At 43.4% G+C, this 17,397-nt stretch overlaps 1 protein-coding gene across 2 annotated transcripts in view; it reads left to right on the top strand.

Moving 5' to 3' along the window:
• The first annotated feature begins 498 nt into the window (after positions 1–498).
• The window catches only part of CACNA2D1 (calcium voltage-gated channel auxiliary subunit alpha2delta 1), a 394,047-nt gene continuing 377,148 nt past the window's right edge, over positions 499–17,397 (top strand). For both annotated transcript variants that reach the window (XM_058189787.1, XM_058189788.1), the window contains exon 1: positions 499–1,132. In XM_058189787.1, coding sequence (XP_058045770.1) covers positions 1,038–1,132 — 95 coding nt within the window. In that variant the 5' untranslated portion in view covers positions 499–1,037. The remainder of the gene's footprint in view (positions 1,133–17,397) is intronic.

A 17,397-nucleotide genomic window follows, 5' to 3' on the forward strand; every position in this document is an offset into this window, starting at 1 on the left:
AGAAGAAGAAACGGAAGAAGAGAAAGAGGGAGAGGCAAAAAGGAGGAGGAGGGGAAAAGAGGAGGAGGAGGACAAGAGAAAGAGGAGCAGGAGGAGGAGGGAAGAAGAGAAAAGAAGAGTGGGAGGAGGGGGGGAAGAAGAAACGGAAGAAGAGAAAGAAGGAGAGGCAAAAAGGAGGAGGAGGGGAAAAGAGGAGGAAGGAGGAAAAAGGAGGAGGAGGCTGGCCGCCAACTTCGGGAGTTTCCATGGCTTCCCTTGTATGGCGAAGCGGGTCCCCGCAGGAGGAGGAGGAGGAGGAGGAGGCGGGGGCGGCGGCGTGGGGGGGGGGGGGCGGCCGGGCTGCCTCCCGGGTGGGCTGAGTCGGCTGGCTGGCTGGGCTCCTCCGCGCTCTTCCAATCGGCGGGAAGCCCAGAGACGGACCCCTCCTCCCTCCCTCCCTCGCTCCACCCTCCGTCCTCCCCTCCCTCCCTCCTCCTCCTCCTCCTCCCGGCTCCCGAGCGGGGAATAAAGCCCGGAAAGGCTCGGCGCGGCCCCCGCTGCCCCCCGAAGCCGCCCGAGCCGGCTCGGATGGCGGAGGCAGCGGCAGCGGCGGAGAAGAAGAAGAAGAAGGAGGAGGAGGAGGAGGAGGAGAAGCATCTTCATCAGCATCAGCTGCAGCGGAGGCAGCAGCAACAGAAGAGCCGCCGGAGCCGCTAGCGGAGCAGCCGCTGATCAGCTGGGCTCGCTCGCTCAGCCCCCGCCGCCCTCCAGCCCGCCTGCCCTCCGCCGTCCGCCCTCCGCCGCCTTGCCCCGCTCGGCTCCCTGGCTCGCCCCTCCGCCTGCCAACTTTCTCCTGCCACCCACCCGCCCTCCCTCGCGGGCTCCATCACTTGTGGACAACCCCCCCCCCACCGCCTCCTGCCCCGGGCGTGGCTTCTTCTTTTCTTTTTTCCCCCCTTCTTCCTTTTCCCCCCCTCTCCTCTCCCCCTTGTCCTTTCTTTTTCTCTTCGGGTGGTGGGGAGGAGGAAGGGGGGCTCCCTCGATCCTCGCTCGGGAAGATGGCTGCGAGCTGGTGGTTCTTCTTCAGCCTGACCCTTTGCCAGTCTTTGGTGATGAACCTGTCCGCCGAAGGGCCCTTCCCGTCGCCCACCACGTAAGTGCCGCTTGTGCCCGGCTGGTTTGTTTTTTTGGGAAGAGGTGGTAGTGGTGGTGAGACGGTGGGGCGGAAGGAAAGAGAGAAGAAGGAAAGAAGGAAGGAAGGGAGAGACGAGGAGAAGGAAGGAAGGGAGAGATGAAGGAAGGAAGGAAGGAAGGAAGGAAGAAGAGAGAAGGAGAGGAAAGAAGGAAGCAAGGGAGAGATGAAGGAAGGAAGGAAGAAGAGAGAAGAGAAGGAGAGGAAAGAAGGAAGGAAGGAAGGGAGAGATGAGGAAGGAAGGAGAGAATGAGAGAAAGGAAGGAATCAGAGAAGGAAAGGGAAGGAAGGGAGAGATAAGGAAGGAAGGAAGGAAGAAGGAGATAATGAGAGGAAGGAAGGGAGATGAAGGAAGGAGGGAAGGAAGGAAGGAAGAAGAGAGAAGGAGAGGAAAGAAGGAAGCAAGGGAGAGATGAAGGAAGGAAGGAAGAAGAGAGAAGAGAAGGAGAGGAAAGAAGGAAGGAAGGAGAGATGAGGAAGGAAGGAGAGAATGAGAGGAAGGAAGGGAGATCAGGAAGGAAGGAAGGAAGGAAAGAAGGAAGGAAGGAAGGAAAGAAGGAGATAATGAGAGGAAGGAAGGAGAGATGAAGAAGGAAGGAAGAAGAGGAGTGGAAAGGAGGAAGGAAGGAGAGAAGGAGAGGAAGGAAGGAAGAAGAGAGGAAGGAAGGAAGGAAGGAAGGGAGAGAGAGATAAGGAAGGAAGAAGAAAAGGAGAGGAAGGAAGGGAAAGATAAGGAAAGAAGGGAGAGATCAGGAAGGAAGGAAGGAAGAAGAGAAGGAGAGGAAGGAAGGAAGGAAGGTTGAAGGGCCACGAGGAGTGGGGGATAAGCTGGCAAAACCACGGGCGGGGAAGAGACAGCAAATCGGAGCTAGAGCCAGATTTGATCGGGGAAAGACGCTCATCCGTGCTTGGGGGGGACCAGTAGCGCCCAGAAACCTTCGGGGGGGGAGGCTGAGAAGGAAAGGGCGCCCCTTCCCTGCTCTTGGCTCTCTCCGGACCATCCTTAAATAGCCCATCCTCGGTTTCCCGGCTGCGCACAGCTGCGCGCGAGGGGGAAAGTTTCAAGTTACATTCCCGGCCCTCTTGACTTCGAGGGCTATTTTAGCTCAAGCCGGCCCGGCCTTCGAGACCCGACCTTTTTTTTTTTTTTTTTGCAAAAAACAAATCAATAAAATCAAAATAAAGCAAAGGGGGATTTTTTTTTTTGAGGGGCGCGTCGTCGTCGGAGCGTTTGATCTGCCGCTCCTGAAAAGACGCTGTCCCGAAATTCCCCAACTCTTCACTTGAACTTTCCACAGTTCGCCTCTCTCTTGCGCTTTGCAACCTAGAGAAGTTCTCTTGACAGGTTCTGGGAGGGGGGGGTGGGGGCTTTGCTTTGAACCCTCTCTGCTTTTCGGTGCCTCTACGCATGTGCAAAATCTGAGCTCTCTCTCTCTCTCTCCCCCACACACACTTTTTTTTTTTTAAAAAAAAAGATGCTATATAAGGGAACTTAAATGTTGCCTCTACAACGCAACAGTTTCCTTGTTTCGTTAGGCAGGGCCGCAACGCTGCTTCGGGTCCTCTTTTGGTGTGTGAATTTCAACACACCGGTCTTGGTGGGAAAAGGTATCCAGAACAGGTGCCAAATTCACAGTTGAGAAAAGACAGCAGGAAAAACAAACAAACAACAAAAGATTGAAATCTGGTTAGGGACTGAGAGAGAGAGAGAAAGAAAGAGAGAGAGAGGCTGAAAGGATCAATTGGAATCCGTTAGCTTTGTTAGCGTAGAAAGATTTCTGTTTCTTTTTAAAAAAATAAAAATATGGACAGTTGTTATTAAGCATCGTTCTTAGTTATCATCCCTTTAACTCGTCTTCCAGGGGCCGTGTCGCATAAGAGCACCGATCAGAGCTGCTTTAAGCAGAATCCAAAACGTTTTAAAGTTTACAGGTTAGGTTTGTCAGTTCGTTACCGAACTAGATCCATTTTTTTTCTCTGTTATTTCTGCGGTCTCCCCTTTGAGATCTAGGGGGGAAAAATAGTTTAAACAGAATTGCACAATTGCAATTCTGCAGCTGATTATCTTCTCTTTTTCAAAATGATTATCTTGTCTTTTTCAAGTGGTTCAAGGAAGCCCCAACTGATTATTTTTTTTTAACCATCATCTTCTTTTCTTAAAGAGGAGTTTCTGTCTCGGTGTGAAGGAAAACAATATTTCCTTCCACGTTTTAACACATTTTAAAACCCAACTTTTATTCCTGAACTCGGGAAGATTGCTGTTTAATTTGAAGCACCCTGTCAGTCAGTATACTAAATCTGGCACCTGCCACAAATACATGCATCTTGCAAAGAATAAATGCAAAGTCTAAAACTGGGCTGAAGGATAGAATTTATTGGTCTGCTCTTTCTAAGGCTAGAAGTATCGCCATGGAAGTAAGAATAAAATATTAATTTGGAATCGGGTAGGGAGCAAGGAAGAAGGTATGTGCAAAATAAATAGGGCTTGTGTACAGCATCTTTAAACCTTGATTTCTGTCGATAACTGATCAGCGAGTGTTCTGCTAAAAGGCAGCTCCGAATTAAAATTGCTTTGTTTTACAAGACAAGCACTTGACAATTCAGTCTGGAAATAAGCCATTAGAATAGCCGAAGAATATAGGTATATGAAGATTACACACACACACATATATATGACAGAATAATAGAAATGCTATTAGGTCTGCTTGCTTAGATGATAATAACCAGCTTTAATTTTAAAACCTTTTCTTTACAAAAATGGAAATGTAGATAGTCAAATTCAGGATGCCTACCCGATAAATAATTAAATTCCGGCCTTGTTATGCAAAACATTAGCAGCTAATATGTTTGTCTGTTTGAAATTGGATATCTGACTGAGATATGGTCAGTTTAAAATAATGTGTACTGAAATTGAATATGAACACTGAGCAACAGATATACACAAGCCCACAAACAAATGGATTTTTTTTTAAAAAATGGAAAAGGCACTTAATGGATTCAGTGTTTGCAATAATATACAATGTATAAGATTTAGGAACAAAAATCTTCCCCGAATAACCAGATCGAAACAATTGATAATATATTGAGTGGTAGAATGCCTTGGTTTTATGCAGATTTCTGCCTTATTTCTTCAGTTAATCGTTTTTTTAAAAAGATTGCCAAATGATTTCAGTGGTGCCTTCAGACGCATTCTTAAGCACAGAAATATTTTGTCAGTTCCCATTTAAATTAAATTATTTGCCGGATTGTATTTGTTTTGGTGGGGGCATTTGCTGTTGGTTGCGATTTGTCATTTTAATGTTTGTGGTGTATTTGCATATTGTATACCCAACTTCATATAGTGTGAACTTCTGTGATTGTTTGCATGACATGCCGGCTAAAGTATGAAACACTATATTTTAGAATTGTATCGAAAGGCTCCATCCTTAAAATGCAGGTGGAAAAGAAAATACTCGCGATTTATTTTAAAGGATTTGAAACGAGAAGGAATACATTACATTCGTTTCAGAAGGATGTTTTGCTCTGTTTATGCTTTATGTTTTTAAAACACAAGCTTCTTATTTCATATTTTTAAAAATGGAATGCTTTGTCTAGGGAGAAATGCTTATATCTTTTGTGTTCCCGGAGTTCAGGACTGAAAACACTTGCATTTCATTCTTAACCTGTAAAACGCATATGCTTTGTCAAATCTTAGATGCTTAGATTCAGTGTAATTTTTCATAGCTTACATTCTTTATAAAAAAAAAGAACTGATTTAGAGATGAGCATGTTAGCTTTAATGGAAATAAATACAATTTTAAAACGCCCATTTAAGCACCAGTTTAGTGCCTTCACCCTTAGCAAATAAACAATGAATAGAGTAACTGCCTTGAAGTCATTTTACAAGATTTTTTGCTTTGTTTCATTTCTTATTTTACAAATATTTGCTTTCTTCAGAACATGAGGTGTATAAAAGCTCTCATTTCTAGCGATTTTTAATGGCTAACAGGGTAATAATATCTGATCCAGTTTGATGTTTCGGCTTCAAATAAAATGCAAGCGATTGGTATAAATAGGTTCAGAATGCATTGCTGTTAAAAAGCCCGTTCCTTAATGGCAGAGTAGATATTACCGAATTAAGATCCTCCTTAGCGTAGGGAAGATTGAGTAGCTAATTTTACATCCTAAGTATAACTTTTGGATCCTGTTGCTATGCAGTGCTGAATAGCAATATCTTTGCAGCCAAGGTATTTCTGGGATTTTAAAATGTTTGGTTCTTTTTCTGGGCCATTCATTGTGCACTTAATAATATATTACTTTGGCTGTCTAGAAGACACAACTCTTATCTCAGAGCATTATTTACATAAATCAGAGAGAAGCAGCCGTTTCAAGTAAAAATATTTGTTTTCAGCCAGATGCTTAAAAGAGTTTCTGTATCAATTTCCTCTTATTCTTTAACCTGAGCTAAGACACACTGTTTGTTAGCTGTCACGGCAGAACATTTTGTCATTCGGTGGCTTTGCATTCTTTACGCTGAAGAGCTTCAGCATCGGAGACAAATTCCTTGTGTGTATAAATCAGACTTGGCCCAATCAAATATTCTATTCTACTGACGTATAAGTCTCATCCTCTGAATATCCCTGTTAGTGAGAATGTGGGGAAAATAATAATAATATTTAGATCTGTTGATAGATTGAGTGGGGCCAAATATGTTGAAGGAGCTACTCGGTTTATTTTTAGGGACAAAGGCAGACATTTGGAAGGTCTGCATTCCTCTTTTAACTTCTTGGCTCTGTGTTCTTTTCTTTTCTTTTTTCTTTTTAAAGAATCTGACAATACTATCGCTGCTGAATGTTGGAAGGCGTTGCTTTTTTTTGTCACTGAAATAATTTCTCTTTGAGAAGCTGAAAACAAAACCCTGTCATATTTCTGCGTGAAATCTTTAGCTGTCAATGCAAGGGAGCTAATTAATCTTCATATATGTGTATGTATGTATGTATGTATGTATGTATGTATGTATGTATGTATGTATGTATGTATTTTAAAGTATTCTGCTGTGGGTAAAAATCCATTCCTTTGTGTGATGTTTTCTCTTTCTCAAACAAGCCTGCCTTCTCTATTTGTCTGATGGAAGGCTTGCTTATCATAATTAAAACTGCTGAATGCTTTCGGTAGATTTTTATTAAAAAAAAGAAAAAGAAAAAGTGATCTAAACCATTTTTAAGCAAAGAAACGCAGGATGAATTGGGAGCCATCAAAAGCCAGCCTGAATAATTCTTTAGTCAGGGATATTAGACAACTCCAAGACCTTAATGATTATTACATTTTATATAATTGTGCCAATGAGGGAACCCTGGGGGTGTGTGTGTGTGTGGTAAGTTAGAAAAGGATTTTAGTCAGTTCTCTCTCTTCGTTTTCAAATAATCACCTTAAAAGTGGCTTGATGAAAAGAAAACACTTAGTTCCTGAGTTTTTAGGATCCCTTCTCCTCCCACCCACCCTCCAAATTTAAATCCGTGAAATTATATAAGCATTAAGAAAAAAAATAAGTTTTAATTCTAAAGTTTTTTTTTTTTTTTAGAAGTCTCATCAGATTAAAGGACTTCAAACCACAAGTCCTAAGAAACAAGGATCTCTCCCATTTTTTGGGGAATAAGCCTTTTGATTTATTGGATATTATTGGTGTAAATACTCCAGTTTAATGCTTTTCTGTGACTTCCCTTCCTCTTTAAAACGCTAAGGGCTTTCCTCCTAAGGTATTTTCTGTGATACATGCAGACACTTAGACAGACAAATGTATTACGTTCAAGGCAAAAACGTCTGCTAGATTTAGGATTTGAACAGCTTTTTCTTCCAATTCAGCTTTATATTTGAGGGTTGAAGTTTGCATGTATTAAGACCAGTTAGGAAGGAGACTAATCTAGGTATAGAAAAAAACCAAACACAAAAGATTGGTAGCTAATTTGGACCGATAAGAAAAATTGTGACTTTCTGAAGATAGTTCAGCAAAGATAAGGAAGCTCTGGTTTTTTTCCAACACTAATATAAATATCTGGAAAAGATTAGATTGCAAAAGGTTTCTGGCTTCCTTCTTGTAACACCACTGGAGAAGAATAACTCCAGAAGGGAAGGAAAACTGTCCATTCATATCTAGATACCTTTGAAAGTCCTAGATCCAGGACTTCGAACTGTCACGTTCCTAATTCTTTATCTCAGAAGGATGAAAGGAAATCACCTAAACTTATGATAATCAAGAGGCAGACATCCAGCGATCCAGGATTAACACGATTCAGGTAGTCCCTGGCCTGCCAACAGTTTAGTGACCGTTCAAAGTGACAACGGTACTGAAAAAAGTGACTTACGGCCGTTGTTCACACTTAACGACCGTTGGAACATCCCCACGGTCACGTGATCACAATTCGAGATGATGAAGATAAGATTGGGCCTCTCGTTGACACGCTTTCAAAAGGCCCTGGAGACACCGGTTCGGACCGGTTCGCCCGAACCGGTAGCAGAAATTACGGGTGGGCCTGCTCATGGCTCTATGACATCCTATTTTGAGGCTAGGCCAGGGGTAAAATCCAAAACTTTTCCTTACCGGTTCTGTGGGCATGGCTTGGTGGGTGTGGCAGGAGAAGAATACTGCAAAATCCCCATTTCCACCTCACTCTGGGGCCAGTCAGAGGCGGTATTTGCTGGTTCTCCGAACTACTCAAAATTTCCGCTACCGGTTCTCCGGAACCTGTCAGAACCTGCTGGATTTCACCCCTGGGCAGGGCGCATATGAGGAAGGCGCATGTGTGAGCAAAGCAAATCGGGGGCATGCACATGCAAACCAGGCGCAAATGCTCATGAAGCAAGCATGTGCACGCGGTGCGAACCTGTAATAACATAATGTGAAACGGACCGCTGGTCATAAGGTACATTTTCCAGTGTCGTCGTAACTTGGAATAGTTGCTAATGAACAGTCCTAAGCCAAGGACTACCCATATTGTATGCTTTGCTTAGAGAGAGACTATCTTCTCATCCTTACTAGTAGTACCTTATCTCTTCCCACTTATGGCTATATCCATGTTGCTTATATCTTTACAACTTATATTGGTTTGTATTGTTTCCCAGTATGATTTGATTGCTTATTAGTATCCTATGACTAAGTTTTGTATCTTACGATTCTTAATGAAAATATTTTATTTTTTCTTGATGTACACTGAGAGCATATGCCCCAAAGACAAAATCCTTGTGTGTCCAATCACACTTGGTCAATAAAGAATTCTATTCTATTCTATTCTATTCTATTCTATTCTATTCTATTCTATTCTATTCTATTCTATTCTATTCTTCAATTCTAACAGTACGTTCTTCAAACAAGCGATCCAAGTTTTGGTTGCAGGAAGTTATGTTGTCCCTTCTCCAGAATTCTTCCTTGTGAGCAATAGTCCATGGGGTAGACTAGTCCATTCTTCAAGATGAAAGATGAGTAAGAAGAGCTGGATTTATTTTTATTTTGTTGCATTCTCCTTGCGTAACTTTCACTATTTATTTACCGAGATTCTAATGAGTTTATGAAAGAGATTGACATTATATGGCATCAACAAATCAGCAAGCTTTTGCAGTTAATTATAGTAATCCCGTTGCTTTGAAAGAGGCACAACAAAACGGATGGAAAGAGTGCTTACAAAAGATGGTTAAGATGAATTTTCTTCCCTAACTAATGCCTGTTCTCTGCTTCTGCTCCCCCCACCAAAAAAAAAAAAATCCAACGATCCCAAACGATAACATCAATCCTTATATCAAGCAGACAGAATTTTTTTTTAAAAAATAAAAGTTTTTTATTTTTATTTCTCATAAAACATACATAAATGTACAATCCCTTGAACCATTCTTATCACACATATTATCATTTGGTTTCCATATTGATTCATTCTTCATCCTAAAACTTTAAAATACATTCGGAATTGCTCTTCTACCATTCCATATCTCCCTTCTTCCACCACAACTGTTCCTCTACTTCTCCCTTCTTGCCTTTCCCTCCCTCCTTTCTATTCTTTTTAACTTTCTTCTTTTCTCCTCTCCTTCCCCTTCCTTTCCCCCACTCCTCCCCTCTTCGTCTCTTTCTAACCCTCCATCCTACTCTTATTTATTTTATTTATTTATTTCGTCAAACATGTATTTTATGACAGATACAAGCATAAATGTAATTATAAATACATTTATAATAATATAAGAATATTTTTTTAATTGGCCAAGTATGATTGGACACACAAGGAATTTGTCTTATTGCATATGCTCTCAGTGTACATAAAAGAAAAGATACGCTCGTCAAGAATTCTAAGGTACAATATGTAGTGTAATTACACGTAAAGGATACAAATAAAAAAAAACCAGTAAGACAGGGACGGTAGGCACACTGGTGCACTTATGCACGCCCCTTATAGATCTCTTAGGAATGGGGCGAGGTCAACAGTAGACAGTCTTAGGTTAAAGTTTTGGGGGTTTGGGGGTTTGGGGAAGAAACCATAAAGTCAGATAGTGCATTCCAGGCATTCGCCAGTCTGTTACTGAAGTTGTATTTTCTGCAGTCTAGTTTGGATCAGTTTATTTATTTATTTATTTATTTATTTATTTATTTATTTATTTATTTATTTATTTATTTTGTCACAACAATATATGTAACTATCATACAGAAAGGTTATATAGTATATAAAGGTATAAGCATATATATATGAAGAAGAAAAGAAAAACAATAGGACAGGAACGGTAGGCACGTTTGTGCGCTTATGCACGCCCCTTATGGTCCTCTTAGGAATGGGGTGAGGTCAATAGTAGAAAGTTTTTGGTTAAAGCTTTTAGGATTATGAGAAGAGACCACAGAGTCAGGTAAAGTATTCCAAGCACTGATGATTCTGTTACAGAAGTCATATTTTCTGCAATCTAGATTAAAGCGGTTGACATTAAGTTTAAATCTATTGGTTGCTCTTGTATTATTGCAATTAAAGCTGAAGTAGTCTTTGACAGGAAGGACATTACAATAGATGATTCTATGAGTTAAACTTAGGTCTTGTCGAAGGCGACGGAGTTCCAAGTTTTCCAAGCCTAGGATTTCAAGTCTAGTGGGATAAGGTATTTTGTTGTTTTCAGAGGAATGGAGAACTCTTCTTGTAAAATATTTCTGGACTCGCTCAATTGTACTGATGTCAGAGATATGGTGAGGGTTCCAAACAGGTGAGCTGTATTCTAGAATTGGTCTAGCAAATGTTTTATATGGTCTGGTTAGTAGTGTAGTGTTTTTGGAAAAGAAGCTACGCAAGATTAGGTTTACAACTCTTAGAGCCTTTTTTGCTATGTATTTGCAGTGGCCTTTGGCACTGAGATCATTTGACATGAAAACTCCAAGGTCCATGAGTTTATATCTATTGTGTGCTCTTGTATTGTTTTGGTTGAAGCTAAAGTGTTCATTGGCTGGTAGGACATTGTAGCAGATGGTTTTATATACTACACTTAGGTCAGACCGAAGACGGTGAAGTTCTAAATTGTCTAAGCCCATAATTTCAAATCTGGTGGCATAAAGTATTTCTTCCTCTCCTTTTCCCTTTCCTCTCTCTCTCTCTCTCTCTCTCTCTCTCTTCCTCCCTTCTCCTCTCTCCCTCCTACCTGTCCCTCTACTCCTCTCTCCCTTCCCTCTCTGTTGTTGTGTCCATTTTCAATTCAATATTTTGTCAAGATGGTATTCGAGCAGCCCCGATCTTATATTTACCCACATTTTCCTATCAATTTCTTTTCTATTTTGCTGGTTAGACATATATCAAGACAGGATCCGTTTTGAAGCTGAAGGAAGGCTTAGCTTCCTAAGGTTTGGCTTGGAAGTCCTTTTCTGCTGGGGAAAAAAAAAAAAATTATTTTAGGACTAAAGTTTCAAGGTGCAGTAATTGGACCACTGCGGTTGGTTCATTGGGAGTGTGTGTGTCGGGGGGGGTGGGGAAGAAGTTGTCATTCTCTGTCATCAAGATTAGTAATTCAGTCTTAATCCACTTAGGGCAACCGTGGAGAGGGACACGGGGGTGGGGGGAAATGACATCACACTTGTGTTATCATTGTTAGAGAACAATCGTCCCAGTAGGGAGGAAGGGATCAAGCAGGGAATTAGTCTGGATTCATTACATAAAACCACAAGAGGATTGACAAACGTCCCCTTTGAATGCCTTAGAGTAGGGGGGTCTCCAACCTTGTCAACTTTAAGACTTGCGGACTTCAACTCCCAGAGTTCCTCAGCCAGCTTTGCTTACTCTGCCTTAGAGTCCCTAACTTGTGGGCCGCGGCCCATTATACCAGGCCGTGGTCTACTTGCAACTGGGCCACGGAAGCAGCGGGCTGACGCATGCGCAGCCTGACTCCTGCGAGTGGTGGGCATCACCGCTCGCAGCCTCACTCGTGTGAGCGGCTGGCACGCATGCCAACCCTTCACACAAAAGACACAACCCGTCTTTCCCCTCCCCCCACTCTGGGCCACCAATTCGGAAGAGTTTGGGAACATCTACCCTACCCTATTGTATTCTATTCTACATTATTGTCTCCTCTCCTCTCCTCTCCTCTCCTCTCCTCTCCTCTCCTCTCCTCTCTCTCCTCTCCTCCTCTCCTCTCCTCCTCCTCTCCTCTCCTCTCTCTCTCATTTCCTCCCTTCTCCTCTCTCCCTCCTACCTGTCCCTCTACTCCTCTCTCCCTTCCCTCTCTGTTGTTGTGTCCATTTTCAATTCAATATTTTGTCAAGATGGTATTCGAGCAGCCCCGATCTTATATTTACCCACATTTTCCTATCAATTTCTTTTCTATTTTGCTGGTTAGACATATATCAAGACAGGATCCGTTTTGAAGCTGAAGGAAGGCTTAGCTTCCTAAGGTTTGGCTTGGAAGTCCTTTTCTGCTGGGGAAAAAAAAAAAGAAATATTTTAGGACTAAAGTTTCAAGGTGCAGTAATCGGACCACTGCGGTTGGTTCATTGGGAGTGTGTGTGTCGGGGTGGGTGGGGAAGAAGTTGTCATTCTCTGTCATCAAGATTAGTAATTCAGTCTTAATCCATTTAGGGCAACCGTGGAGAGGGACACGGGGGGGGGCGCAAAATGACATCACACTTGTGATATCATTGTTGGAGAACAATTGTCCCAGTAGGGAGGAAGGGATCAAGCAGGGAATTAGTCTGGATTCATTACATAAAACCACAAGAGGATTGACAAACGTCCCCTTTGAATGCCTTAGAGTAGGGGGGTCTCCAACCTTGTCAACTTTAAGACTTGCGGACTTCAACTCCCAGAGTTCCTCAGCCAGCTTTGCTTACTCTGCCTTAGAGTCCCTAACTTGTGGGCCGCGGCCCATTATACCAGGCCGTGGTCTACTTGCAACTGGGCCACGGAAGCAGCGGGCTGACGCATGCGCAGCCTGACTCCTGCGAGTGGTGGGCATCACCGCTCGCAGCCTCACTCGTGTGAGCGGCTGGCACGCATGCCAACCCTTCACACAAAAGACACAACCCGTCTTTCCCCTCCCCCCACTCTGGGCCACCAATTCGGAAGAGTTTGGGAACATCTACCCTACCCTATTGTATTCTATTCTACATTATTGTCTCCTCTCCTCTCCTCTCCTCTCCTCTCCTCTCCTCTCCTCTCCTCTCCTCTCCTCTCCTCTCCTCTCCTCTCCTCTCCTCCCCCCTCCTCTCCTCCCCCCTCCCCTCCCCTCCTCTCCTATAGAATATCTATATTCTATAGAATAGAAGAGAATATAGAATAGAATATTCTATATATATAATATATTCTGTTCTATATTCTATAAAATATATAGGGACACGGTGGCTCAGGGGCTAGGACATTGAGCGTGTCGATCGAAAGGTCGGCAGCTCAGCGGTTCGAATCCCTAGTGCTGCCGTGTAACAGGGTGAGCTCCCGTTACTTGTCCCAACTTCTGCCAACCTAGCAGTTTTGAAAGCACGTAAAAATGCAAGTAGAAAAAATAGGGACCACCTTTGGTGGGAAGGTAACAGCGTTCCGAGCGCCTTTGGCGTTGAGTCATGCCAGTCACATGACCACGGAGACGTCTTCGGACAGCGCTGGCTCTCGGCTTTGAAACGGAGATGAGCACCGCCCCCTAGAGTCAGGAACGACTAGCACGTATGTGTGAGGGGAATCTTTACCTTTACCTTTTATAGAATATATTCTATTCCTCTTCCTCTTCCTCTTCCTATTCTATATAGCCATGGTGTTGTGTTCCTTCTTTGTTTAACTTTCACCTGGGAAAAGAGTCTGACTATTCCAGCCTGTCTTTTTCATGGAAGAGGCCCCTGGTTTGATTCTCACTGTACTCAAAACCACACAGATCCGAGCGTTGGTTTTCGTTCCCTCGCCTGGTCTCCTCCTGGGCTTTGCTGAGTTTTCACAGATCTCTATTTATGTACGGGAAGGCTGATTCACCAGCCATGTCTGGAACAGCCAAAGTCTGGTGTTTTTTTTTTTTTTTTTTAATAGGATCAGAGACATGGAATTGTCCTGCTTCTCTGCTGGAGATCAAGAGAATTAGGCAGGTTAAGCCCAGCCTTCCGGTTATAAGCTAATTATAAAAACCTCAGCCTAAGTGCATTAGAATGACGTGGGAGATTGCAAACCGTAACAGCACAACAAATTAAGTTACATGGCGGGAGAAACCGTCGGCGTGGATAGGAGAAGCAAGTGACATCACCCGTCTCACCTAATTGATGACATCTGCATTCTTGACACATATCACAATGGCTTCCACCCCATATCTGTGTCAGGGTTGGGTGGGAAAGCCAGGATAAATGGACGAGCCGGGCTGTCGTTTAGTTGTATCTGTTCTTAACGTCTTTCCAATGAAGTTGGGCTTCGCGGGAGGGTATTGTTTCACCCGGAGCAATTACCGAAGGCCTTGAAGGGCCGGGAGAAAAAGAAAATAATGGAACAGGTGGCTGAGCTCGGATAAATGAGTATCAGATTAACTCTTTCTGCAGCTTTGCGCTTGAGTCATGCTTCTCTCTCTCTCTCTCTCTCTCTCTGTCTCTCTCTATCTCTCTCTCTCTGTCTCCGTGTGTGGAAGAATAGCAGCAGGTTCAGGCATTAAAGTTATTGGATGATTACGGGCGTTTATCAGGTCACTTATCGTAATCAGCGCTTTTAACAAGTGACGAGTGAGTGGCTGCTTCTCTGACATATATAAAAAGACCATGCACACATTCTCCGAAAGAGAGAAAAGATTCTGCACACAGAATTCTCTCCAGAGGAGAGAAACTCACCCTCTGCCTCCTTTAGTATTTTCCTTCTGGCTGTAGGAATTTGCAGGATTTGGGTTTGGCCAGTCTAGAGAAAAGAAGGAGTAGGGAGGACCTGACAGCAGTATTCCGGTGTTTGAGGGGCTGCTACAAAGAAGAGGGAGGTCAACTTCTTTTCCAAAATATCTGAAAGCAAGACAAGAAGCAATGGATGGAAACTAATCGAGGAGAGAAGCAACCTAGAATTAAGGAGAAACTTCCTGACAGTGAGTTAGGAGCAATGAACCATTGGAATGGCTTTGCCTTCAGAAGTTGTGGGTGCTCCATCACTGCAGGTTTTTAAGACAAGACTGGAAAGTCATTTGTCTGGAATGGTCTAGGGTCTCCTGCTTGATTAGGGGGATGGACTAGAAGACCTCCAAGGTCCTTTCCAGCTCTATTCTGATCGACTGACTTCGATTGAACTGTAAGAACAATTTTCTCTCCCTGGTGGATTTTTCATTTTATTTTACTGAAGTTGACCCATCTCAATCTGAGAGCTTTCTCATCAGATGAATGGGAAGAACTAGCTAGTGCAATTTTTAGGCAAAGGTAAAGGTTCCCCTCGCACATATGTGCTAGTCGTTCCCGACTCTAGGGGGCAGGTGCTCATCTCCGTTTCAAAGCCGAAGAGCCAGCGCTGTCCGAAGACGTCTCCATGGTCATGTGGCTGGCATGACTCAATGCCAAAGGCGCACAGAACGCTGTTCCCTTCCCACCAAAGGTGGTCCCTATTTTCCTACTTGCATTTTTTTATGTGCTTTCGAACTGCTAGGTTGGCAGAAGCTGGGACAAGTCATGGGAGCTCACCCCGTTAGGCGGCGCTAGGGATTCGAACCGTCGAACTGCTGACCTTTTGATCAAAAAGCTTAGTGTCTTAGTCACTGAGCCACCACGTCCCTCTATGCAATGATTCAGATGGGCTAATTTTTTGCCCCGTGTTTTGACTTCTGGTGTTTTTCAATCTTATCAATGTTTCTGTGTCATTACTCTACAAGTCTGGTCATCGGGATAATTGATAGCAGAAGGTTTGCAACTCTGCATCAGTAGAGAGTTGTTCCTACTGAAATCAGGGGAGGATCAAAAAGCAAGCGACACCACCCAGTTTCTGATGTTGGTAGTGTACGGTGCTGCCCTGTGCATTGGTACAACAGGAGGTGTATTTGTGCGTAGGCTTAAAATAGAGAGATGAGGTCAGGATGTTACCTTCATTTGTCTTCCTTATACACAACCTTGGCTGATCTTGCAAAAATTAAGTAGGGTTGTAATCTATTTATTTAGGGGACCGCCTGCTGCTACCGGTGGCCTCCCATCGACCAGTGCGCTCCCATAGGGAGGGCCTCCTCAGGGTGCCGTCGGCCAGACAATGTCGACTGGCGACCCCCAGGGGGAGGGCCTTCTCTGTGGGGGCTCCAGCCCTATGGAACGAACTGCCTCCAGGGCTATGCCAACTCCCTGGCCTCCGGACCTTTCGGCGCGAGCTGAAGACGTTTTTATTCCATCGCGCAGGACTGGCCTAATAGTTTTAATGGGTTTTTTACTGGTTTTATAGTTTTCAGCCAATTTCGTATTAGTCTTTTAAATTCGTTTTTAATTTTTATACTTGTTGTTTTATCTGGCTGTAAACTGCCCTGAGTCCTTTGGGAGAAGGGCGGTATAAAAACTGGAATAAATAATAAATAAATAAATAAACCCCTTTTGGTATTTAAATGAGAGACATCAGAAAATCTGAGCCTCTGTATGTGTTAGATGGGGACATGGAACAAATATTTCAGGGGGAATAGAGGGATAGAATCAAGATCACGTGAACTGTTAATACCACTTTATAAGGCCTTAGTAAGGCCACACTTGGAATATTGCATTTGGTTTTGGTCGATGCAAAAAAGATGTTGAGACTCTAGAAAGAGTGCAGAGAAGAGCAACAGAGATGATTAGGGGACTGGAGGCTCAAACATATGAAGAACGGTTGCAGGAACTGGGTATGCCTAGTTTAATAAAAAGAAGGACTAGGGGAGACATGATAGCAGTCTTCCGATATCTCAGGGGCTGCCCCAAAGAAGAGGGAGTCAAGCTATTCTCCAAAGCACCTGAAGGTAGAACAAAAAGCAATGGATGGAAACTAATCAAGGAGAGAAGCAACCTAGAACTAAGGAGAAATTTCCTGACAGTTAGAACAATTAATCAGTGGAACTGTTTGCCTCCAGAAGTTGTGAATGCTCCAACACTGGAAGTTTTTTAAGAAGAGATTGGATAACCATTTGTCTCAAGTGGCGTAAGCAGGGGGTTGGACTAGAAGACCTCCAAGGTCCCTTCCAACCCTGTTATTCTAAATTTCAGAAGAAGGCAATGGCGAATGTCTATGGGGATATTCAGTCATCCAGGTCATGGAGTTTCTAGTTATTTTTTGAAGATGTTTCTCTTCTCATCTAAGAAGCTTCGGGAGGTTTTTTGAGTGGATGGTGGGAAAGTTCAGAGCTGAAGAAGCGTCTTGGGTGACAAGAGAAACATCTTCAAAGAAAAAAACAACAACCAGAAAGTCCAGTTGCCTCTTGATAAAAAGCACCTTTGGGGCAACCATGACCTGGATGACTGAGAATCTCCATAGACATAAGGCACCCTTAGCTGGGAAATATTAAATGCCCCCCCCCTTATTTTGATGCTATTTAAGGGCAACCTTGGAGGGGTGGTATAAATTCTGTTCGCCTTCATCGCCCATGCCTTTGGACCGCAAGTGGAAAGTGACTGGCAGGAACAGGGAGTAGAGACAATAGAATAAAATTGTTCATGGTAGCCTCCAATTTCATGCTGCTGGAGCTTTCTGGAAACTCAAGGATGGCTAGAGAGCCCTTGGATGAGGTTCTTCATCTCACGGTAAATGAGACATATCTCTGGAGGGGGAAACGATTGTACAAAACAAATTGTATTACATTTATTGTGTCAGATG

The sequence above is a fragment of the Ahaetulla prasina genome, chromosome 7, assembly GCF_028640845.1.
Source record: "Ahaetulla prasina isolate Xishuangbanna chromosome 7, ASM2864084v1, whole genome shotgun sequence".
Taxonomy (NCBI): domain Eukaryota; kingdom Metazoa; phylum Chordata; class Lepidosauria; order Squamata; family Colubridae; genus Ahaetulla; species Ahaetulla prasina.